The sequence below is a fragment of the Phragmites australis genome, chromosome 3, assembly GCF_958298935.1.
Source record: "Phragmites australis chromosome 3, lpPhrAust1.1, whole genome shotgun sequence".
NCBI classification, from domain to species: domain Eukaryota; kingdom Viridiplantae; phylum Streptophyta; class Magnoliopsida; order Poales; family Poaceae; genus Phragmites; species Phragmites australis.
The window spans coordinates 23,735,148-23,760,384 of record NC_084923.1 but is presented as its reverse complement, the minus strand read 5'-3'; the positions used below and the strand labels follow the sequence as shown (position 1 = coordinate 23,760,384).

Here is a 25,237-nt window from a genome sequence, read left to right as displayed (position 1 = left end):
AAAATAAGCCAGCCTGAGGATAATGGTTGAAGATTACTATCCAGGTCCCCCCGGAGCCTTGATCTACGGATCCTCAGCTAAAGCCTCGACCTCCGAGGTCATCAGGTCCCTTCACGGTACCTCTTCGTACCTGTGAAGCCTTTTCTTGGCTTAACAGCCTCAGCCTCCCAAAGCCTCAGTCCCCTGAAGCCCTAGCCTCCCAAAGCCTCAGCCTCCCCGAAGCCCTAGTCTTCCGGAGCCCTGCTTCTCGAAGCATTCACCTCCCGGGTCCATGCCTCCCAAGGCCCCCGCCTCGGGATGATCGGGCCGCATTCCCGAAGGCAGCAGGGTGATTCAGCAGTCCTTGGAAAGATCTACCAAAAGGGGAGCACCGGTCGTGCTTTGCTTATCAAGAAGTGACCGGCATTAAAGGCCTAGTCGGATGGGCGCCACTTTGACACCTTGGTGTAATGGAGGCTATCCTGACACCTCTGATAGTGCGGCGCCGGGCCGCAATTGGCGACCGGCTCGATGCACTCGAGGGGGCAGGCACCACAATAGTTACCACGGTGGATATTTACCTCCCCGATAGGATAGAAAGTAGTTATCCGGGATAAGACCCAGTAATTCGATCAAGTCCCAAATATTCGTACATTATGATAACTTGTACGCTAAGCTACATATGACCCTATAAATAAGAGGCCATGGTTGTTTGGGGGAGGAGAGGCAGAGAAAAAGACACACAGAGAGAAACAAGGTGAAAAAAAACGGTGGCGACAGACACAGAACACGCATCACAGCAAACCTGTGATTCTCCCCCCAGATCGATCCATTTTCCTACCATCAATATACTCGTGGTGTTCCTTCCTCTCAAACTTCGTCTCCAAGCTTGAGTTTCCTCCTTAGAACAAACTCCCGTCGTATTTGCTGGGGTAAGATGAACTCTTGCTCCAATAGTCCACAACATCGACAATAAAAAATAACCTCATCTCACCACACCTCTCAGAGAATGCGCGCAATAAAGCCATATCATCCTCAATTTTTGTTTCAATTCTTGTGATCTTGTCAAATCCACTCACCACTGCCTCTTGGCCGCTGCTCTACTTCACCCGTGATGCAAAATCCTTTTGCAAACTCTCCAATGAGCAGCATCGATAGTCCACAACCCACTCATCATATTTGCGCAACACCAGCTCACAAGTTCCATCATCCAACTTAGCACAAAAATCACCAAACGAAACATAAAGACTAAAAGCGGCATCCGGATCAATCCTACCGAATACGAAAAAGAAAACAAGATAAAAAAATATTTACCTTCCTACCTAAATCGTCGGTGTTCCCACCCATTTGTTCCCTAACTCGAGCTACAACAAGGATTAAGATTGGGCCTTACCTAGAAGGAACCTCGCTGGGAATCATGGAAGCCGCCAACGTCGTTCCGGTCGTCGCTCTTGGAACAGCTCTCAAGAACCCTAGCTGAAACGAAGAGGAACTGAGGGGACCTATCTTTTTTTTTTTCTCTCTGTTTGGTTGATGGTTGGGATCGAAACGATGAAGTCCCGAATGTACTTGGGCAGTTTGATCTCTCCTAGTGAAGAGGAAAACGTCATTGAGAAAAGAATAAGAAAATATTACATTCCGAAGAAATTGATAACATGGTGTTATATTTTAAAAGGCAGGCGAATGGGAGGTTAAAACCGGATAGGCACCAGAATTCAGTGTCAAATTCTGAAATTTCTCAGGTCACTCGACTTCGTGGCTATCCTAGCAAGCGTTATCCCCCTCTATAACCGCGACGAAACCACGGTCACGCACGCGAAATCCTCCGGTGCGGCAGGCACGGCACTCGCGCGCCTATCCCCAATGCCCGCGCTTCCCCTGCCCCCGCGGCGGTCCTCTGCGTCACCCACGCCGCAGCAGCGGCCTCCGCTTCGCCCACCTGCAGCAACGCGCGCCGGGGGTAACCGCTCCGTCCTCTGGAAGCCAGGAAGAAGAAGGCCGGCGCTTCTCGCCGCCGTCCGGGCCAAGGGCAAGGACGAGGCTAGCTTCACCGACCGCATCCTCGACTACATCGAGGGTATTCACACAAAAACCTCTCTCGTTTTCTTGCGCATTCGTGCTTCCTCGAAGTGATGTCAGATTCAGGATTGAGCCGTTCTAGCTAGAAGTTGAGGTTGTATGTAATCAAGAACCGATGTTCACTAGATGTTGCTGAATAGGCCTTTTTGATTTAGCATTTTGAGTGTACAGTTTTTGATTATTGTGGCGGGATGGGTCTCAATTCATAGCCACTGATCGCCGAGCAGTGAGCACTATGGGCAACCATCTTTTTGTAGTTGTTATCATCTCTGAATGCTGATTAATTTAATGGCTCTACCAAGTCCAGAGTATAAAGATGATTCCGATGGATTAGGTCTATTCGATGAAGCATTGATGGATTAAAGATCTGTTTGGTTGGCTCCCGCACTTTGCCAAGGTGTGGCAGGCTGTACTTTTTGTGGTAAAGAAATTATTTGCAACAACTTAGGAAAATATTGACAAGGAAATGAGTTTAAGAGTAAGGTTGGTGATTCTTAGGGCAATAAAGTGCAGTGCGCCACAACCATGGAAAAAATCAAACGCCTGCCACAAAAATGTCAAAATTTCATAGCTTTAACGTTGCAGAGTTGACACTGAATCGATCAGGCCATAAGTTGTACTTTTGAAATTCTTTTATAGGAGGACCAAAGTTGAGGAGATGGTATGGAGCACCCGATTTGCTTCCCAAGGATGGGGGAGCTGAGTCTGAAGAGGATGAGTCTCCAGGTGCATAGAGAAAATATTCTGTAAATGTAATCTCCTTGGTTGCCATTGTTTCTTATTTGTTGTCAGATTTGGGGTGAGAACAGATATCGAGGAGCCTCGGGACGCTGTGCTAGTTACCAATGGCGACAGTGAGATTGGACAGGTTCTTCTCCAGAACTGCCTCTGCACCGATGTTTAGTACAGTATCCTGAAATTCACCTATCTTCATTTTCTTCCCCAGTGATCTGAGCTGAACGTTGTATTCTAGTAGAATGTAATCTGCACTGACACAACTAATTCTTTCTACAAACAATCCTCATTAGTGAAACACTTAAAGTTTCAGTTTATTCAACAAAAACTGAAGTTCTACTAGTATATATTCAAAAAGAAAAAGAAATTCTCTCAGCTGGTTCAAGTCGATTTACTTGTATATTCAGATGGTGATATTGGCACTAATCCTGAAAAGGACTAGAATAAAAGCACTTGTCAAGGACAAACGATCCACTGAAGAAGCGTTTGGAACTTATGTGGAGGTGACATCTTTTGTTGCTCTGACCTATACTTTGGCATTCTATATGTTCCTTATAATTATAAAATACTTTTTTACTGTCATTTTTTAGAACTGAAATTAGTTTATACAAAAAAATGATGTAGTTGACTGTTCTATTGTTATGATCCTAAGATCATTAGGGGGATAAACATCTACCGGGAGGATAGCCGGGTGGTGTCAGCTACTAGGAGAGGGATTAGACTATAGATTGGTGAGATTTAGAATATTGAGGGAAACTTAGATTAATTCTTCTTTTGCTTCCTTACAATGATGTGCGGTTACCCCTTTATATAGAGAGGAGAAATTACATTCCTAAATCAATTCCATCTCCTACTTATCTCTTACCAAACTTATCTCTAAGCAGTCCTAACTCAATCCGACTCCTAACTTATTCCCTACCAAACTTATTTCTAAACAAATCAACTTGAATCGTAACATACCAAACTTATCTCCTAATTAAACGGTAAGATTTATCTCCTGCTACCGCCATGACATCTATCTTGTAACATTTTGTTGATATTTATAATGAACATCATGTAAACACCATGTTGGTTTACTTGTAGTGCATGGTTGGTGATATGGAAGATAAGTCCTTCATGAAGAAAGCACTAAGGGGCGTTCGTGCCGTAATTTGTCCAGCCGATGTATGTTAAAATTTGTGTTTCTATTCATTTTTAGCTATTCCCTACGCATAAGGCCTACTATTTCTATTCTTTGGATAATTGTTGGTTGTTCGGCACTTCTTTGAGCTACTCTAGCTGATGACTTGATGTTTAGGGCATCAATAGATTTTCTTTTCTTTTTTATAAACGAACATTACTAGATTTTTCGGAATTCCCTCCTTTTGGCATTTATGTGAAGTACTCTTCATATTTGGAGATTTGAAGATGGTATGAGTCATCTAAATATATCCATAGATGCACCACATATTCGTAACTACTTACGGGCCAATGTCTTGCAATTTAGTTAGCCACATTATACTCATCTTAATCTTAACTCTTAAGCAAGGTGTTAACTACTTGACATTTGCAGTTTTAGTTGTCTGTTCCTTACTTATATGGGAACATATTATCTGCTTACCAGATGCCCTTTCGTCTTCATTTTAAGTTCTTGCTTAATTTGAACTTTTGAATTTTTACAGGATGGCTTCTTCTCTGACTCAATCGACCTCAAGGGTGTCCAACACATTGTTTTGGTATCACAGGTTTGCAATGCTCTTGCAATTCCGTGATATCCAGCTGACTCTAGTTTCAGTCATTTGCCCCTATGAGATCTTGATAAGAATGCAGCTGGTTGCCTACAGAAATAGTGGTGGTTTGCAAGCTATTATGAACAGCAAACTGAGGAAGCTAGCAGAAAGGGATGAAGAAGTGGTTCTTGCATCTGGCATCCCATCTACGATAATCAGGATTGGTTCTCTGCAAAGCACCCCTGGTGGTGAGAGAGATTTTGATTTTACGGAGGTATCAGTATGAAAACCCACCTTACCTCCAATGCATGTTAAACACCATGCAGATATTCTTAGCATTCTGTAGTTCAACTATATGAATGTTGTGCAATGAGCAGGACACAGTTTAGACATTATTATGTTCATTGATTTATGATGCAATTTGCACACAACAAAGAAATATCATACATGCATTTGTAGTGTTGTCAATCTGGTAGGAATATCATCATATTTGAATACATATGCTATTTGTTGTTCTGATGTGTCACTATATGGTGCTTGAATTATGTAGGGCATAGCAGCCAAGGGAAGAATAAGCAAAGAGGATGCTGCTACCATATGTGTGGAAGCTCTGGATGCCATTCCCCGAAAGACTCTCATTTTTGAGGTACATAGTTATTAGCTCAATCAGGGTTCAGGTCCTAGTGTCGTGGTCGTGATTGGTACTCCGTCCTTTTTTGTGAGGAGTCCTTGTTGTTAGAAAGCCAACAGAGCAAATGGAAGTATGGAACAACTGTTCCGTGTCTCTTCTGTGAGCTGCAAAGAAAATATTTAACCCCAGCTTCTTTCATTACGCAGGTTGCAAATGGTGATGAAAAAGTGGCAGACTGGAAAGCATGGTTTGTGGAGCAGACCGAAAAAGATGAGATACAGTAAAAGCACAAGGTTGAAAGTGCATTTTTGTCAACCTATTAGAAAGGAAAATAGAAAACTGCCCAAAAGAAAGGATTTAAAGACTAAAAAAAGCAAGTGCTACCTATGATCCTTTGGTCTTCCTGGCAATTTTAATCATACATCTGAACAAACAAAAGTAAGTGGAGAACTGGAGGCACATCTACCTCAGCCTCCAAGAAGGCTATGCTCGTCTGCAGTTGAGCTGAAGCTGAAGCTTGATCCATTGTTGTGAATCTGTTCGTTATCTTGTCCTGTGAAACCGCAATGAAAATGGTGTTATATATATCTAATCACATTGTTTTATTTTCATAGCTCCCAACTATCCATGAGTATTTCTGTAGACATACGTATCTGGTGTTTCTGCAATTATTAAGCCCATACATTTGTGAGGATGACTGTATATTCTGCAGTATGATCCCCATCTTTTTTTTCGCTTAGAATGTTGATAATTGATATGTAGTATTCGACATCTACCTAAACAACTGCTTTCTTTGTCTAGTCAATTTGAAGACTAAACAAGTGCTTTTTTTTCGCTTAGGGTTGACTTCAGAGTAAGAGAATTCAATGTCATATGGTGCTGGACTTTCTGCAGAGCATGTACATCAGCTGTCGTTTTTTATCCAAAAAACTTATCTACCACTCCCAATGCTTTATTACTAAGCCTATCTCAAAGTTAGGTCATACCTAATGCTAGTTTTTTAGACATTAATTAGGTGTCTATCTAAACAAAAAGATGATGTGACAAATAATTTAAAAATGAAAGTGAAGGAGCTTATTTTTTTAAGGAAGAAACTAGCTCTTTGAGTAATCTTAGGTGATTGTGAGACAATAAATTGTTTTGAAGGATCTTAAGAAACTAGCAAGATAAATACATCTATTGAAATCTTGTTTCTTAACATTATTTTCTTACCCTCTCTCTCTTCTCTAGATATCACTTAAGAAATAAAGCATTGGTAATAATCGATAATGATAAGGTATCATTGTTGATTCATAAGCTGAACCGATAGATTTAACATTGAGCTATGAAGAATCAGTAGTGATAGCTAATATCTCTTCTAGTTTATTAGCTCAACCGACAGATCAATGATTGAGTCGTTATGAACCATCAGTGATAATGTATCACACCCACAGTGATAACTACTATCATCGGTTCATATTCTAAACCAGTAGTAATGTATCACACCCGGTTCATATTCCAAACTAGTAGTGATACTGTCGGCATCACTGTCGTTTTGTATTCCAAACCAACAGTGGTAATCTTTAACCGGCAGTGATAATCCTTTTATAAATATCTCGGCCCTTCCTCTCACTCTGCTCCCCATTTCACTCCCCTCCAGAATATCAATCCCGACGGATATGTGGCGGTCGAAGAGGTACAATGGTCACCGTCGCCATTTCGCCCGTCACTACGCCTTGGGCCCGTCTTCCCATCTCACTCCCCTCAGGCCCGTTGCCGACCTCATTGCCATCCCTATCGCCTAGCACGGGTGCGTGTGCTGAAAGTACATCTATGCCTCCTATGTGGGTTCTGATAATTGACGACAAGAAATTAAGGAACTAATGTATTCAATGAGTATTTAAATATGTGAAAGTCCCATTGATAAAAACATCATGACATTGGTGACCCCCAAAAATTGAAGAAAGAAGAAGGCGAACGGTTATACCTTTTAATATATTCTTTTTTTTTGAAATTAAGTATAGGACTGCCATACTATTAAGAAGGGTGCAGCACAGTAGTTTGGTCATGAACTTAGTGCTCAAAAAGATCTACACTCAGTTTATAGAGTGACACAAAGTTCACAACAAGAGCACTGAGTCAATGCTTCTTTGTGAAACCGGAAGTTCTGATGTCTTCATCGGATGTTCTGATATGGTTGGATAGTCCGAAATTTGAGAACATTAGGTTCTTGGGTTGCAATTTATTTTAATATCAGATATTCCGATGTTTTCATCGGAAGGTCCGATGTGTTCTCGGGTTTGATTTAAAATCCTACATCGGAAGTTCCGACAATTGGATCGGATGTTCTGATCAGGGTCGAAACATTCGGTTTTTGTTAACATGGGACTCTCGATTTCTAATTAATTCTTGGATCGAATATTTCAATGTGTTTTTTTTACCAGGTTTGGTTTGGGGAATGAAGTTCAAAACTGCCAGTTTGAATACATCGGATGTTCCGATCGTAGGAATCGGAACTTTCAATGTAGGCTGAAAAAGTGTCCAACAGCTAGTTTTTGAAGGAGTCTATTTATACACCACTTTCCTTCTCCACTCCGTAAGCTTGCCCATTTCAAATCTGAGCACATCTCCAAGCAAAAACCACTCCCCTCTCACTAGAAAGTGTTTCATCTTGAGAGAGATTGAACATAAAGTTTGACTGCTAGAAAGAAAAGAGTTGATCTTTGAGCACTAGGTTTTATCTCCGAGCTTCTTTGCTTGCATTAATTTCTCTTGGAGATTGAGGACTCCTAGATGCCTAGGAGTTGCTCACCAGCCACCAACATATTTGTGGTGCATCGTGAGAAAGTTTGTGAAGGTCAAATTTTGCCTCCGCAAGAAAAGACATACCACAAGGAAGCCGATGAGTGTTTTGTGCAACCTCAGGAGGAAAAGTGTTAAAAGAGACTTTGCTCAAGTGTGATCAAGCCCCTCAACAGAGAAGTAGGATCCCTTCAAAGATCTGAACTTCGGGAACAACATCGACTTATCTTCATCTTTAGATATTTCCTTTAGTTTATTGCAAGTTCATATATTGCTTAGTGTTAATTCTAGTTGTGTTTATATCATATAGGATTGCATCTTGTTGCTTACTTTAGAATAGCTTTAATTTTATATTTAACTTCTTTAAGGCGAAGTTTTTAGCTTGTTTTGAGGTAAATTAGAAAAAGGCATATTCACCCCTTAGGTCGTCATATTGATCCTTCAGTCACCCTGTCTCCCCATCTCCCCTCATGCCCATCACCTACCGTGGCCATGTCACTCCATCTCCCCATCTCCCCTCGGACACATCGCATATCGCGGTCGTGCTGGCCTGTATTCATGTCTCCCCACGGGCCCGTCGCCTACAGCTTCGGATAGTGCAAGATGTAAAATAGATGGCACAACACTGCTATACTAGGAGATCTTCGATGTGTGGGGATTTGAGATCCTATCTGTCGGAGGGTGAACTCCTATCGCAGGGATCCTGAGGGACCCCTTTTTGAGATTCAGCCAGGGGGATGATTCTGAATATGTTTGCGGGAGAAATAAATGGGTGTAAATGCGATGGCATGTAGGGTGGAATGATCTTATGCAGAAATGCAGTAAATGCAGTGGATGGATTTTTAGACAGGTTCGGGTCGCACTGAGCGTAATACCTTACTCCTGTGTGGATGCTATAAATGCCCTAAGAATGCCTCTCAGGAATGTTGCTGGTTACAAGAATGTTTGTCTATCCTAGAGCTTCGGGCTCCTTGTTCTTCGGTGGTCTCAGCTTCTGTGCTTGCCCGAAGATGTTCTTCAGCCTTTGAAAATGTGTGTCCGAGTTATCTGAAAGTTCTTCCGTTATCTTTGTCCGTGCCCGCCGGCTCCCTTAAATACTCGCCGGCGGTAGCGTGCCCCGAAAGGGAGGGCACGAGTTCCAAGGCGCCATAAATGAAAAGGCAGTCATCATGGGATCGCCAGCACGAAGTGACGAGGGGTTGAAAACGCGCCCCCACCCTGTCTTCAGTCGTCATGATGGCGCTGGCAACTGGCACCGTGGAGAGGGCCCACTGGGCGCCGCAGAGCAGCCCGGCGTGCCCGCCCAGTCTTGTTCGTCTGACACAGCAGGGCAGCATGCGAAGCGCCTCGGGCCTTGCGATGCTATCCCGAGGCGCACCGAATGACGCGGGATGGGACCCGTGCATTAAATATCTCCACACCCTTCTGCTCGAATGTGGCAGGGACTGACACCGAGCGTGGCAGGAGCAGTTGGATGTGACAGGCCACGCGCCTTCTTAAATGCGGCATCGGGCCTTTCACAGGCCGACATCTCACCGCTGGACCCCTGTGGGGGCCACCGATGAAGGACTTCTTGGGCCATCGGGGAACCGAGTGCTCGAGGGTCACTGTTCATCTCCCCGAGCACTCTCTCCCGAAAACGCCCTCTCTTGGTCCTCGGGGAACCGAGTGCTCGGGGGTCACTGTTCACGGCCCTGAGCACTCTCTCCCAGAATTGACTGTTCGGATCCTCTGGGAACCGAGGGCTCGAGAGCCGCTATTCGCAGCCCCGAGCACTCTCTCCCGGAACTACCTTCCTTGGGTCCTCGGAGTACTCGGGTGCTCGGGGGCCACTGTTCGCGCAGCGCACCCTTCCCGATACTCGGCTTTTCTGGTCGTCGGGGGACTTGAGTGCTCGAGGGCCGCTGTTCATGACCCCGAGCACTATCTTCTCGGTCACTTGGTCTTTGCAGATCATCGGGGAACCCGGGTACTCGGGGACCACTGTTCATGGCCCCGAGCGCCCTCTCCCGGTACTTAGTCTTTTCATACCTCGCGGAGATGAACCTCGCGGGAAGGCGCCACGTGGCAGAATGCTGGCCTGGCCTCGGGATTCGGGGACCCCTGGTTCCTGATTCACCGACACTGTCCCTAAGCTGAAGAGCTCCTGATAGAGCAGTTTTGCGATTTTAAATTTTGTTTTCACCATTCATTTAGATTCAAAATACTCTATCATGAACATTTATGCATAGGGTCTATGTCACAAGTTTGAGATCAAACTTGAGACATATCTCCATGCTGAAGAGTTACTTGTAAAATATTTTTGTACATGTGGATGGGTTATCACTGCTGGTTCAAGGTATGAAATGGTAGTGATAGTTACTATTATTATTGGTTCCAGAGCCGATAGTGATAACACTACCGCTAATTTATTGCCGGATCCAAGGAAATCACTACCTGCAGTGACAATTTGTTATGTAGTAGTGTTTGTATGCAACACATGGAAAACACATGAATTCAAAGAGAGAGATAGACACAAATTTAAGTTTTCACGAGATCTAACCTCATGTTAGATTTCCAGCAACATCTATAACCGGCTCGTTATCGGTAAATTTGGTTAAAAGGCTGAAAACAGCGGATCCAATAGGCTCGTCAAATGGCTAGCTATCTCTATAGGCTCACCATCCCTCTCTGCTTGCTTGGCAAATTTGGCTATCGCCTCCCACTCGCCATCGGACTAAAACACTGTGAGGAACATAGAAAGCTAGCAAGCTATATGTGCATGTATGCTTATTTTCCTATTTTATTTTTAACCGTCTATTATAGGATCGATATCACAAACAATTTTACAGAGATAAAATCCAAACTCATATGTGATAGGATTTAACATCCGTCTATGGAGAGCAACACGGGTTCAAATTTAAATTCCCGACAAGATGTACCAAATTGGTAAGTAATTTCCTTATGCAAATAAGTAGTTTCTCATGCAAAATCTTCATATTACTAGAACAATATTATGAACATCAATTTAGTATTGTTTTTTTGCAAAATTATTGTTGTTCAAATTCAAATAGTATGTCTGCAATCATTCTACAACTACACTTGCACTAAACTAGCACAACCACGTAAAAAGGTCATTAGTGCTGGCTCAAAAACGACATCAGTGCCAGTTTTTGAATCGGCATTGAGTATCAATGTCGGTTCCTTGTGATGGACTGGCATTGATACTCATTATCAGTGTCGGTTTGTGAGTTCAACCGGTAGTATTGTTGTTTTCCAAAAAACAAAAAAGAAAAGAAAACCAATCATCTCACAAAAGAAAATCGAAAGCATTCAATAATCATACCATAAAGTCCAATCATCTCGCAACAATGATTACAATCATCTCATAGAGCACAATCGGAAGCATTCAATAATCATACAATATTACAATAATCTCACAGAGCATAATTGAAAGTATTCAGTAATCATACCATATTACAATCATCTCACATAAGCAAATCGAATAACATCAATAAACCAATCGGAAGCATTCAGTAATTATATCATATTACAATCATCTTACAGAAGCAAATCGAATAACATCAGCAAACCAATCCGACTGTGGGATATCTGAAACATTTCCTTTTACAGGAATTGAAATGATTCATTCCAGAAAAGAAATTCTTGCAACTGATTTTTGCATGCCCGATTCCAATACAAACTTTGGCAACTGATTCCACGATGCCACCATCAATACAAGATTATGCTAACCTAAACTACCCTGGTAGGATAAAATGAGCATCCCTTATGAACTTAATCAGAAGAACAAAGTACTTTCTTGAAACAAAAAGTAACCAGTTATTTATCCTTGTATTTCCACCTTATATAATACATTTATCTGTAGTTAGTACCACATACTAACAAACTAAAATATGGAAGGAATGCAGATCTAACTACTCTGAAGAAGGGTCACACAAGAGGACTGACTGAAACAGAAGGGGGGCAAAGATGCAACTGCTTTCCAGTGGTGTGTAGAGACCCATGACCACATACTGACCACATCTCTTTCAACAAATGGCAGAAAGAAGACATAGAAGGCGAAACCCAGCACCAAGAAGACCACAATCGCTACTACCTGCACACATCAACAGGGAAGCAATACACATTAGAAAAAAGAAGGAGAGTAGCAACAAAAATAAAAGATAAAAAGCGACCAAGCAAGAAGTGAACCTGAAGATGATAGTACAGTAGCTGCCACTCATTCCCCTTCATCGCCAAGAATGAAGAAAGAACCCATCTTCAGAAAATCGACACCAAGAAATGAGGGAAATAGCGGAATCACTAGATGTTGATGAACCAAGAACCATGGTTTTCCCCCTTATGCTTTTCTTCTCTTATGGTGAGGGAGGCTGGTGAGGGGAGAGAGAGGCAGGAGAGGGAGGGAGGCCAGTGAGGGGAGAGAGAAGCCGATGAGGGGAGAGAGAGGTCGATGAGGGAGACTGGGAGGAGGAGGCTAGTGAGTGCGGTTGTGTGGGCGTGAACAGATAAGGGAGAGAGAAAGAGATAAGAAGGATGCCAGACCTGAGGCATGATCTAAAATTAGACTGTATTAAAATTTTAGGTCTGGAGATTGTATCAGTGCCGGTTCGAATTATAAACCGACACTGATACTATCAGTGTCGATTTATAATTTGAGCCGACACTGATACTAAGTATCAGTGCTAGTTCAACTCGACTCGATCATTGATCGAACGTGAGAAGTTACGAATTGGCACTGATATTTCATTAGTATCGGTTCCAATCTAGCCGACACTAATAACTCGGTTCGGATGACATATTTTGTTGTAGTATAGAGGAATGAACTCTCATGATCCATATCAAATAATAAAAAGCTTAAGTTCTCTGTATACGGTACTAATGTATTCTATCTCATCAAAGAGAATACGATATTAAAACGAATATCGTAGCAAATCTAACGGTGCAAATTTGAACGGCCACCTTGCTAGTTCCTGTGGATTCATGAATCCCATAAGAATTAATAGGAATTTCGTATGGTGGATTTCTTTGTTCCGAAGGGCATATTGGAAAATTTTCTATATATGTTTTTGCACTAAAGATCAGCACTACCATGCAGCGTTCAAATCCGTGTGCAAAGGCGGCATGACAAGTACTGCAAGGAAGATCGCTGTACGCTCTTTTGCAGATGTGGAGACACTTCAATTTCCCTGCCATTCCAAGGGATTTGACTTTCAATCAATATCTCTTTGCTCGCTGAAGCTGCGCAAACAATGCAATGCAATGCAATTGGGTGGCAGTTACCTAGCATTTCTCAATGTGCTTTGGACCTTTGGTTGAGCAAATACAGACCACTCTAAAAGCACATGTCAGATTCAAAACACAAACCTTGTCCCGAGTAAACATTCGAAACTCTTGGAATCTTGGTACGTTGTGTTCACTGCATGTCGCCAGAAATATCGGGTGCGTGAAATATCGGGCGACACGCACAGTAAGCGCACCCATCCATCCAGCGCAGATATGTGCATGATCAGAAGGAGAAACGTGTCGGAACGTTAACGTACCAAAAGATAGAGCAAAAGATTCTCTCTCTCTCCGCGCAGAAAGAGATAGAGCCTAGAGCGCGGAGGGCTGTTTCGTGTGTCTGAGGATCTCCTGATCTCTCCTCTATCCACCGTCATCTTCCGCCGCCCTCCCCTCCGATCCCCTTTCTCTTCCTCCTCCTCCTCGTCTCTCTCTCTCTCTCTCGCTCGCTCGCTCGTATGGTCGTACTCGTATCATCTGACCAGAAGCTCCCCTCCCCAGAGATGCCACGGAGTCCAGAGGTAAGCACCAGCACCACCGGCCTGATTTGGTATTCGAGTAGAGCATATTTGGTATGATACTGTACTGTTGCATCTCATCGTTCTTGCTTCGGTCTCGTCTCCTTGCTCGTAAAGATCTCTGCTTTTGGGGGGTTTCTCTTTCTCACACAAATTCGCTTCAGTTCTTGCCCTGGTCCCTCCCGATGTTTGGTTCACTGGAGTAGGATAAATTCTTGCTGTTGCCTGGTCTCTAGAACAACCGGGAGAGGAGCAGAGGAAGAAAGCCTTCTCCTTCTTTTCCCAAGCATGGATTTCTCTTCTCCGTTTCCAGTTAATCCGTCCCACTCGATCCGTCCGTACTGGAATCTCTTCGCGCCAGCGATCTTTCCCTTTCTTTTGGTCGGATTTTTGGGATTCCTTTGCCGAATTCGGTCGCCGTTTGGGCGAATTTTGGTTGCGAACCCCATGTCGCTCCAGCCAAGACGAGTTGGGCCCCCCCCCCCCCCTCTCTGCAGATTTCGTTTCGTACCCTCATCTCGATCTTTCGTGCCCACATGCTCCCGGGAATTCCGTGCCCAACACCGGATCTCAATCATTCCCCCAATCGTCCTTGTTACGCACACACTGAAGCACGAGCTTCCCCTTACTATATTCCTCTTTTTTCCAAAAAAAATTGATGCGCTGTGGGTTTCTCGGAATTCTTTCTTGTTTAGATGAACTTCTCTCTTTTGAAAAAATAAATCGCGATAATTCCAAGATTTCATCGAAATTTTTTTGGTCCAAGCCTCTACCTTTTTTTGAAATAATATTATTTTATTAAAAAAGTTGCAAAAATAATACTAAAATCTGATATTTGAAAAAAAGTTTTATGTGAGAGCGGACCCTAGGGCCTATCTGCACTTAGTGTTCCAATAGGTATCTGCACTTAGTGTTCCAATAGGTTTCCGCAAATAATATTCAAAAAAAATTCATATAAACTCCGATAGAAATAATTTTTATATAAAAATTGTATCTATATCGATGAAATCTATAACTATATAATTAAACACTTTCATTTGAATCTGTTTAAATGCTAAAAAAGGTTAGAAATTTCAAATCTAATTTTTTTTATCTATAATTTATAACCGTTTTTTCATCTAAACGGATTTAAATAGAAAAATATTCAACTACAAAATTATAGATATTATTTATATGTATAATTTTTGTATAAATATCATCCTTATCTGAAATCATATGAAAAAATTATTGTTTTTTCTTTAAATATCATCTGCAGAACACAGGACATGTCGGCAATAGAGTACCGATAGACGTTAGGGCCTACTGCCACGTAACATATGCGGAGTGCCGATAGATACCTATTTCTATAAATATCGAATTTTAGATATTATTTTTATAATTTTTAATAAAATAATATTATTTCAAAAATTCTCCAAGCCTCCAAGGTAGTAGAAAGATTCGCCAAGTACATCTGATCTTGTAGTACAGTACACTATGTCCTCCCATGCCCCCAACAGTAAAAATGCCTTCAACTTTTTTTCTAGATAAAGAAATAGTTCTTATTTTGAATTCTATATAATATTATACACGTAGTCGTCCATTATTACCTGGAAATGCCTCCAACTTGTAGGTCTCTTATTATTTGCTGAGACCAGCAGTAAAGGCCAAATCCTGATGACCGAAACATCAACCACCCAAATTTAAAAAAGAAGCAATCTTTATGAACAAGTGAACATAATATCTCTGCATCCCTTGCAAGAATTATGCCATCTCATTCTGACCATTTTTTCGCATTCATTGCACACTGCAGAGTTGAGGCCAGAGAAACCAGTTGCAGAACTAGCAAATAAAAGAGCAGAAGAAGAGTCAAGGGAGGAGAGGGCATCCGATTCAATGGAGGGTGGCGAGACGACGCTGTCAGGGCTCGGCGGCGCGCACGGCGTGGACACCAAGGTGCTGCACGCGTTCCAGACGAGCTTCGTGCAGGTGCAGAGCCTGCTGGACCAGAACCGAGTCCTCATCAACGAGATCAACCAGAACCACGAGTCCAAGGTGCCCGGCGACCTCTCCCGCAACGTGGGCCTCATCAGGGAGCTCAACAACAACATCCGCCGCGTCGTCGACCTCTACGCCGACCTCTCATCGCTCTTTGCTGCCTCGGAGGGCGGCGGCGGCGGCGGTCGCGCCGCCTCGGAGGGTGGCTCCGTCGGCACCGTCCGGCAGGCCGCCGCCGGGCACAAGAGGATCAGGTCCGGCCTCGACTAACTTCCTAAGGATTAGCTAGAGAGCTCCCTTTGAGCTGAGCTGTTCTTGTACCTATCTAATTATCTGTATTACTCCTACTACTACATATGAGCAAGGACAATCCTCTCCTACAATGTTATGTTCTTCTTGTAGCTGATGTTAATCTCACGTCGGTATGAGCAAGTATGAGGTTTGAATTCGATGCAATACAGAGAGTGAGGAGTTTTCTGAAATTTTCAATCTGAATTGATGATACAGGCAGAGGTAACTCAGTCTTCAGAGTATGCTTGATTGCTTCTTCTCCCTAGTCTGATAGGATCCGCATCCTGCTGTGAATCTGTCATAATATCATCTATGTGCAAGTGTGAACTTTTACCTGACTTCTCTTGCTTATTGACCTGTTTTACTAGTTTTAAAATACTTTGTCGATTTCGTCTAAAATATTCTTCTTTGGCGATGTCAAACAACTTTCTTACTCTATATCTTTCGATGAAAACGCCAGAAGAAACGATTTTTTTTGTTTGTTTGTTTGGGATAGATCGACGACTAAACACCGGGCATGATGCCATGATGGGCCCCCAAATCTATAAAAACTCGAGATGTTCAAAACAGAGGTACTAAATTGTCCTGGATTTCATCTCTGCTTTGCACTGTCAGGGAAAGCAATCAGCTCGCTTTTGTGAGCTCACGCATAAAATCTGTTTGCGCTTTCCATGATTGTACTTCTTTGCCTGAAAATGCTTTTGCCCCCTTGTTTTCCACGCTATCCTGCTTCCCTTTCTTTTCGTCAGGCTCGCTCGCCTGAATGCTTCACCTGCTACTGTGCTACACTGCCATTACCTCTTTCCTTTCCCTTGCAGTATAGCGTTACTTTCTGCGAAAATCTGTTAGTGCTGAGCATTTCATTCAGCATTGGATGATTGCATGTCTCTCTCTCTCGCGTAGCAGAAAGAGAGAGAGGGAAATGGAAAGTGCTTTTTCATGATTTCATCACACCTTTCATGGCCAGAGCATGCTTGTCGTAGTAGGCGCCTGCCTGATCGCTGCTAAAGTCGACGTGGGGTTCTCCATAAGATTCGCCTATGCCATTTGAATATTTGATCGATAAAAAGTAGGGATCGGTTAGAAGAATTTTATGAATTCTTTTAGGCAGAAGCCATCAATGCCCTTCGATTAAATTCCGCAAACTATAGATAATTTGGTAAAAATTATTACAAAACTACATATTTAAGAAGTTTTATTGAAAACCTACGGATTTAATATACCAATGTATCACAAAATTGCATATTTAAGAAGTGTATTGCAAACCTACAGATTTAGTACGCAAATTTGTCTCAAAACTATATATTTAATGCATAATATATCACAAAACTATATATTGTAGCCGTGTAAAATCCATAGTTTTGTGACTTGCATATCAAAATGCACATTAAATATGTAGTTTTGCAGTACATCGCACAAAATTTGTAGTTCTATGGTACAATTGTGTACTAAATTTGTAGTGCGATATAATTCCTTAAAAATGCAATTTTGTGATAGTTTTGCCAACTTATCTATAGTTTTATGAAATTTACTGATTCATTTTAATTGTGAACGGGTTAAGAAGGGCCTATTTTGAACACATAATTATGTAAGAATTTAAACCTGTAGTAAACTCCAAGCCGGCATTTAAACTTTCACTTCCTGTTATATTTGATTTACTTGAACTACTTTAACACTTTAATCAGCCGGAAAACCGTAATTGTATAGCATTCTGATATGCATGTCTGTCGATTACTGTCGGTCAAGCAACAGATGCTTACTATTCATGATATTTTGGGGATTTTCATCCTTATCAAATTGTCCTTTTAAATAGAGCCATTTTAGCTTATCTTTGAAAGCGGACCTACTGAAGGCCCTGCAACTTGCTTTTCTTGGCCGCAGTGTTGTTGGTAGCATCACAAGCAATGTCTATTTCCAAAGACAAGCAAGATTTTTACGTTAAAAGAAAGGTAAGTAGGTTTATGACATTTTTATTTTTGTTTTCAAATTGGGATTCTAAAAGGATAATGGCTTCATTGGGTGGTATTCATCTCGTGAAGGCAAAGAAAGACAAAAAAATAGAGTAGCGCAACGAAGATCCTGTTATTTGGCTAGCAAGAATTCCTTGTATTGTATTGAGCACAGTCATTGAAGATTGTAAGTGCACCCTTTGAATGAGCATTGAAAAAACAAATTTTTTATTAATAAAGCACGGAAATGTGTATATTCAATAAAATCTAGGATTATAAATAAACCTCCATGATTTCAGGGAAATACATAAGAAATACGTGCTGAAAACAAAAGGTTGCAATCACCGAGAAAGAGATCTTTATCTGGCAGGCCCTCCCTGGTTCCAATCATGCAGCACTTGACCAGAATCAGGCCAGTCTTTTTTGACCACTCTTTGGCTCTGCCCACTGCATGCAATGGCTGCTCAAGGTCAACTTTCTGTACCAGTGTGTGCCCCTGTCCGTCATGCCTTCGAAAAATTGCATGGCCTTTTCTCTCTGAAACTACTGCGTCCATGTTTAGTTCAAAAAGAAAAGAACGCGCATGGGTTTCTGAAAACATTCTTGGGAGGCGCAGATAACCGAAGGTCACTCCAAGATATTACCCACAGGGTGATTTTTTGAACTAAAAGCAGGAGAACTGCTAGTATTTTCGTCAACAGTAGGGGTAAACGTTCTTAAAAAGACAAGAAGAGGATAGGTATGTAGGAAGAGGGGATCGATCTTATCATTGGTGTGAGCTCATCGTACACCTATTCTACGCTAGTTCGTTGTGTCGGAAGTCAACGATGTGGAAGCTCATTGTACATTTGTTCTTTTAGGGCTGGTTTGATATGTTTAATTTCCCTATTATGTAGTCACCACGCCACCATCTTATTAAGCTTAAAATGTCTTATTTTACCTTTTGGTTTGCTTAACTTTTGTCTATCACATATGCTCAAGTATGACCGACATGTACTATATTAGAAGCTTCAAAACAAAGGTATCACAGTAGACAACAAGATTGAAAATACAAAGCAATACACACCTCATCATCTGTCAATTTGGGTTTTGTCCAGTCAACAATTTTAAATTTTAGCTATAAATTACTTTTTGTCTATTGACTATGGATATTTAAAAATAATATGAGCAGATTTATCTCGAAAATTATTTTCATAATAGTATACTTTTATTATGTTTTATAGATATATTACAACAAAAAGTAGTAGTCAAAATTGTATTTGGAGACCGTGTTGATATCCAAAATGACTCTTATTCGTGACCGGAGAGAGTAGCACAGTTTAGAATTAGTGAGGATCAGGAGGACCCAATGACCTATACTCTCTCCGCTAAAAAAAATATAACATCTCAGCCTCTTCTATAATATTCAAAATATATTATATTTTATAATTTTGAGGTAACTTTAATATAAATTTTTCAGTCTTATTCCTCCATTAAGTAACTTACTTCTCAATACAAATCTCATTCCCATGCAATTAATGGAATTAAAATAGAGTAAAATTATTATTTTATCATTCATCTTAATACTTATGTTTAACTCTAAAACAGTATCTATTTTGAGACAGAGGAAGTACTTATTCCTTTTTTCCTTTTGAGCTTAAGTAGGCAATATCCAAAATTTGATAATTATATAAGCGCCTTCGGAAAAATTATATAAGCGTCTTTTGACGGCGGTCGTGGCGGTAGTTTCTGCGGAGTGGGGGAAGAGGGAAGTGAGAGGTTGGGGATGATGGCGGGCCCACGCATCAGAGGGAAAACAGAGAAAGGGGAAGAAACGGGCGTCACACTCTGCGTGCCGACAGATGTCTATTTTTACAATTTTATGATTTTAGATAATATATTTTATAATTTTGTAATAAAATAATATTATTTAAAGAAATCGTATGCTGACTAGGTGTCCAGTACCTATTCCATTTTGCCGGTTTTCCTGTCATTGCCAACTTATCATCTTCGTCGGGGAGCACCTCATGGTAGTGGTAGATTTGTGTGAGTACGGGTCCAACATGATTAAATCTTAATGCCCATTTTTTAATTGTAAATTTTAAAAATCTATAATTATTTGGTATATGTTGCAGAAAATTATAATTTTTGGTGTTTATTTCAAAAATTTATAACTATTTTGATATATATTATAAAAACTATAACTTTCTCACCGTAGACCCACCTGTAATCCTTTATGGTATATAATAAGAGGATTAACTGTGAGCCCACCTATTACCAGAAGATGAAAGATGACCTACGATAAGAAATATTTAGTTTTTTACAACATGTGTTAAAATATTTATAGATTTTTAAAACGAGCATAAGAAATTATAGATTTTTTTAACCTATATCAAAATAATTGTATGTTTTTGAAATCTACTTACCTATTTAACACAGGTTAAGTGTTTTAAGGGCATGCATGTACACTCAGGTGTGGCATGCCCGTACTTGTCCATCCTTTTGTACTTGGGAAAAAAATCAGTGTTTCGCTGCTTATGTACTCACCACTCAACCGTAAGGCCCATAAAGGCATCGCTAGTGTTTAAAATTTCAATGGATTTTAAGATAGGTTCTCAGATATGTTGGTTTGATTTAATGCTTGTTTATGTTATGTTTGAGATTTAGATTGGACTAAGGTAGGTTTCACTCAAAATTCTAATAAGGGCTTCGGTTGGTGGTAGTTGGTAGGTGACGAAGGAGAGAGAAAAAAATCAATAAACAATATTTTATTAGCCTTAGACATGACTTCAAAATGTAATATAAATATAAGACTCCCTCTTATAATGTATAAGGCCGAGTGTTAAGATAATCTTTTTTAGCTTACCAACTTTTTCATACCCTACGGGTGCCTAAAAACAGCCACTGCAATCTCTGCACTGACGCTGCGTGGCCCATCAGAACCGAAGTTTCGCTCCTCTGCATCGATCTCTCCTCTGTCACCGGCGGCGGCGACGACCACCTGTCATCCTGTCATCGCGGCAGAGAAAAGAGCGCGGAGAATATTAAGCGGGGGCCGCGCGAGTCTCGTGGATCCATCGACGACTTCTTCGGCCATGCAAATGGACGCCCTTACCTGTAACCAAGGGAGCTTTTACTCTCCCTTCGTCTCTCCTCCCTCCGTTTCATTGATCCCCGAGGTTCGGTCTCCCTGCCTCTCGAGTTCGCTTCCTTCTCGTTCGCCAGCGCGACCTCCGGACGCGGACTACCTCCTCGTCTCGTCGATTCCGGTAGGCTGGTTCCTGAAGCCAGTCGAACTCTGCGCCGCCCCAGGTTCTTGTGATTAATCTGCCACTGTGGTGGTGCTGCCGTTTTCAGCATCGCATCAATGTGGTGGCAACGCTTGGTGCATTGTGTTAATTGTTGCTGCTGCTCTGAACAGAGGACCTGGCGCTCGTGTCCTCTTCTCTGATCGACTGGTTAGCGGGGTGGCCGGCGGCGCACCCATCGCCCCAACCTTCGTTTCCTTTCCTTTCTGCGATCTCGAGCTCGTCAGCTCGTGGAGTCGTGTCTCCGGAGCAGACGCCGCGATCCTGCGGCAAAGGCAGGCAGGGTGTAAGATTTTCATTTCCTGTCCCGTTTTGCTGCTACTGTTACCTGAGCATCTCATATTCTCCTCTAGTTGTGGTTTACCAATTAATACAATAGTTGGCTCCTTTGTGTTCTTGTGCGCTTATTGTTTCTTCTTTCTGGTAGAATTAATAATTTTCTTTAGCCTAATCTCCTGGAAATACCGAACTGTGATTTTTTCAGTTGCCATCGTTAGTTGCCATTTTGTCTGGTCAAAGAGGTTTAATACTCCCAGTGCTCTAGTGAGAATCTTTTCAGCGTTGTGCATTATCAATGTCTTTCTCAAGATGAGTTGTTTTCAGATTGATTTGGACCATCACGCCGGAGTATCTCATGATTAAAATAAGCCAAATAGCACCGTGCTTCCCAACATTATGTGTTTACATTCCTTGTTTGTCATTCATTGTTTTAGTCGAGCTGTTATCATGGTGAAAGCTATCCTATGCCTTGGTCCTACTCAAAATTTGCTGATCTTGTTGATTTCCTGTCATCTAAGATACTTAAATACATAAAAATTACTTAACTTTATTAATTCTTATGACATATGTATTTTCTTTTCGAATCCTTAATAGTTTAGTTTATTTAATATCTATTGCATACATTGTAGTTTGTGGAATAGAATAGTAAATGTAAAAAGTCTCTTAATTTTGAAAGAACTAGGCTACAAATTTTAGTATTCTTATATAAATCCGTTGGCTAATAATATAACTATATGTTTTAAATATTTGCAGATTCAATTTCGAAAATGAGTATAGGAAGCATCAGTTTTAATTATTTGTGTCAAATAAGTAATTTTAGTTAACCCAATACCCAATATACTATTAATTGTTTACAAACTTGGATAAGTACTAAATGAAGCTTAGCGGCTGCTATTTCCGCTATCCGGTAAATGCTATAGAGGACTGCCATTGCCACAACAGTGGCCATAGTTGCATCCACTGAAAACTATTATGAGTCAGCTTTTGTGTTATTGCCACAATCTTTCTTTATTTTGACTGAAACGCGAACCGTTGTATGAATTGCAATGCCATCTAATTCTGTGCTGTGACATCCGCACCGAAGCTTATTTATCAGTATGTTCGTTTTTACAGTTGAACAATGACTGCTCAACCAAAGAAGAGGAGTGTAGTCGACAGTGGAGAAGGAGGTCTAGGTTTGGGCATTGCTGCATTTATCGCTAATGGTGAAGATTTGGGTCCCATCATTCGTCATTCGTTCGAGTCTGGGAAACCTGAAGCTCTCATGCATAACCTCAGAAGCATTGTAAAGAAGAAGGAAGTTGAGATAGAAGAGCTATGTAGACTTCACTATGAGGAATTCATCCTTGCAGTCGATGAACTGCGCGGTGTGTTGGTTGATGCTGATGAGCTAAAGAGCATGCTATCTGGTGAGAATTCTCACCTGCAAGAGGTAGCTACTGCCCTACTGTTGAAGCTTGATGAACTTCTTGAGTTATATGCTGTCAAGAAAAACGTAGGGGAGGCCATAACAACACTGAAGATATGTGTGAAGGTCGTCAGCTTGTGCATGACGTGCAACAATTATATTGTGGAAGCTAAGTTTCATCCTGCACTCAAGACTTTGGACCTGATTCAGAAGGGCTACTTGCAAAATATTCCTTTGAAGCTTCTTAAGAAGGTGGTGAGAAGACAGATACCATTGATAAAGCTGCACATTGAGAAGAAAGTTTGTAGCGAGTTCAATGATTGGCTTGTTCTTATCAGAAGAATGGCCAAGCAGATTGGCCAGGTCTCCATAAGCCAGGCCTCATTAGCTCGCCAAAAAGATGAGGAAATGCGTGCCCGGCAGAGAGAGGCTGAAGGGCACAGCCATGCCGGACCAGATGAACATCTGTATACCTTGGATCTGGAGAATACAGAAGAGGAATCAGCACTAGATTTTGATCTCACACCAGTGTACCGGGCGCATCACATGCACATATGTCTTGGTATTGGGGAGAAGTTCAAAGATTATTACTACAAGAACAGGCTCATGCAACTCAACTTGGACATGCAAATTTCTACTTCACAGTCCTTCCTGGAGTCCCATCAACCCTTCCTTGCTCAGGTAGCTGGATTTTTTATAGTTGAAGAACGTGTCCTTCGAACTGCAGATGGATTGCTGTCTGAGAGCCAAGTGGAAACAACATGGGAGACGGCTATTGCCAAGATCACATCTATATTGGAGGAGCAGTTCTCTCGCATGCGTACAGCCAGCCACTTCCTCCTCATAAAAGACTATGTCACTCTTCTAGGCGCAGCCGTGAAGAAGTACGGTTACCAAATAACACAGTTAATTGAAGTTCTTGAGAAAAGCAGGGACAAATACCACCAGTTGCTTCTTCTTGAATGTCGAAAGCAGATAGATGACATCTTTACTAATGACTCGTATGAGCAGATGATTATAAAGAAGGAATACGAGTATAACATGAATGTGACAGCGTTTCATCTGGAACCCGATGGCGCGATACCTGATTTTCCATATGTGGCGCCATTCTCTGCTTCTGTTCCAGATGTTTGTCGCATCGTCCGGTCCTTCATCGAGGATTCCGTCAGCTATTTGTCATACGGTGGTCTCATGAACATCTATGATGTGGTGAAAGCATACCTAGACAGGCTGTTGATTGAGGTCTTAAACGACAGTCTTCTGAACATGATCTATGCTCGCTCTTTGGCCATGTCACAGATGATGCAACTCGCTGGAAACATTTCTGTTCTCGAGCAAGCGTGTGATATGTACCTCTTGCACTCTGCTCAGCTGTGTGGCATCCCGAATCGTATTGCTGAGAGGTGTCATTCTGGTTTGACTGCTCGCGCTGTCTTGAAAGCCTCACAGAATGCGGTGTATAATGCTCTAATAAACCTGGTCAATTCCAAGGTCGATGAGTTTATGGTGCTCTTGGACAATGTCAACTGGATAGCAGAGGAAGCCCCGGACAATGCAAACGACTATATGAATGAGGTCCTTATCTATCTCGAAACACTAGTATCAACAGCCCAGGAGATCCTACCCTTAGAAGCTCTATACAAGGTTGTTTCCGGTGCAATGAGCCATATCTCAGACTCCATAATGACAGCACTTCTTAACGACGGTGTGAAGAGGTTCACTGTTAATGCAGTTCTAGGTATCGATATCGACTTGAAGATGTTGGAGGCATTTGCAGACGAGAAATTTGATAGCACGGGGTTGTCAGTTTTGGGAAAAGAAACGACTTTCAGAGATCGTTTGGTTGAAATAAGGCAGCTGGTCAACCTCCTGCTCAGTAGCCAGCCTGAGAATTTCATGAATCCGGTGATAAGGCAGAGGAACTATGGATCACTGGACTACAAGAAGGTTGCCATCGTTTGTGACAAGTACAAAGATTCGGCAGACAGTCTTTTTGGGAGCCTTTCGAACCGCAACACGAAGCAGAATGCTCGCAAGAGGTCCATGGATGTATTGAAGAGAAGACTTAAGGATTTTAGTTAAGGTTAGGCTTGTTGCATTTCCAAACAAAATTGCTGGCGCTAGTAAGTATCTATTTCTATTTGTGATTTATAGCAGCACTCGCAAATAAGGGGTCAAATTTCTACAGCACAGATGCTGATAAGATTTTTCTTTGACATGACCACTGATCTCATGAGAAACGAAGACGAATCAGTGTTGATAAAATTTGTATGTCTGTTATTAATGGACATACAAACCATTATCTTCCCCTTGGTCCGTTTCAAGCGTGCTATGAAA

The 25,237-nt window shown here is 41.7% G+C and overlaps 3 protein-coding genes across 4 annotated transcripts; all 3 read left to right on the top strand.

Moving 5' to 3' along the window:
* Positions 1-1,713: 1,713 nt before the first annotated feature.
* On the top strand, positions 1,714-5,827 carry LOC133912675 (uncharacterized). Of its 2 annotated transcripts, XM_062355527.1 has the most exons (9): positions 1,716-2,056; positions 2,698-2,784; positions 2,868-2,926; positions 3,201-3,296; positions 3,877-3,957; positions 4,455-4,517; positions 4,603-4,776; positions 5,053-5,148; positions 5,340-5,827. In XM_062355527.1, the coding sequence occupies exons 1-9, from the start codon at positions 1,843-1,845 to the stop codon at positions 5,415-5,417; spliced, it is 948 nt and encodes a 315-aa protein (XP_062211511.1). In that variant the 5' UTR covers positions 1,716-1,842; the 3' UTR covers positions 5,418-5,827. The 2 variants fall into 2 exon arrangements, with proteins under 2 accessions (XP_062211512.1, XP_062211511.1); XM_062355528.1 differs by lacking the exon at positions 3,877-3,957 and having other exon boundaries at positions 1,714-2,056.
* Positions 5,828-13,446: 7,619 nt separating this feature from the next.
* LOC133912673 (protein ELF4-LIKE 4-like) lies at positions 13,447-16,142 on the top strand. The gene is made up of 2 exons (XM_062355526.1): positions 13,447-13,715; positions 15,502-16,142. Exon 2 carries the CDS (start codon positions 15,585-15,587, stop codon positions 15,954-15,956), a length of 372 nt encoding a protein of 123 aa, XP_062211510.1. The 5' UTR covers positions 13,447-13,715; positions 15,502-15,584; the 3' UTR covers positions 15,957-16,142.
* On the top strand, positions 16,068-25,103 carry LOC133912672 (exocyst complex component SEC15A-like). Its single transcript, XM_062355525.1, has 2 exons — positions 16,068-16,199; positions 22,606-25,103. Exon 2 carries the CDS (start codon positions 22,613-22,615, stop codon positions 24,980-24,982), a length of 2,370 nt encoding a protein of 789 aa, XP_062211509.1. The 5' UTR covers positions 16,068-16,199; positions 22,606-22,612; the 3' UTR covers positions 24,983-25,103.
* The last annotated feature ends 134 nt before the right edge of the window (positions 25,104-25,237 follow it).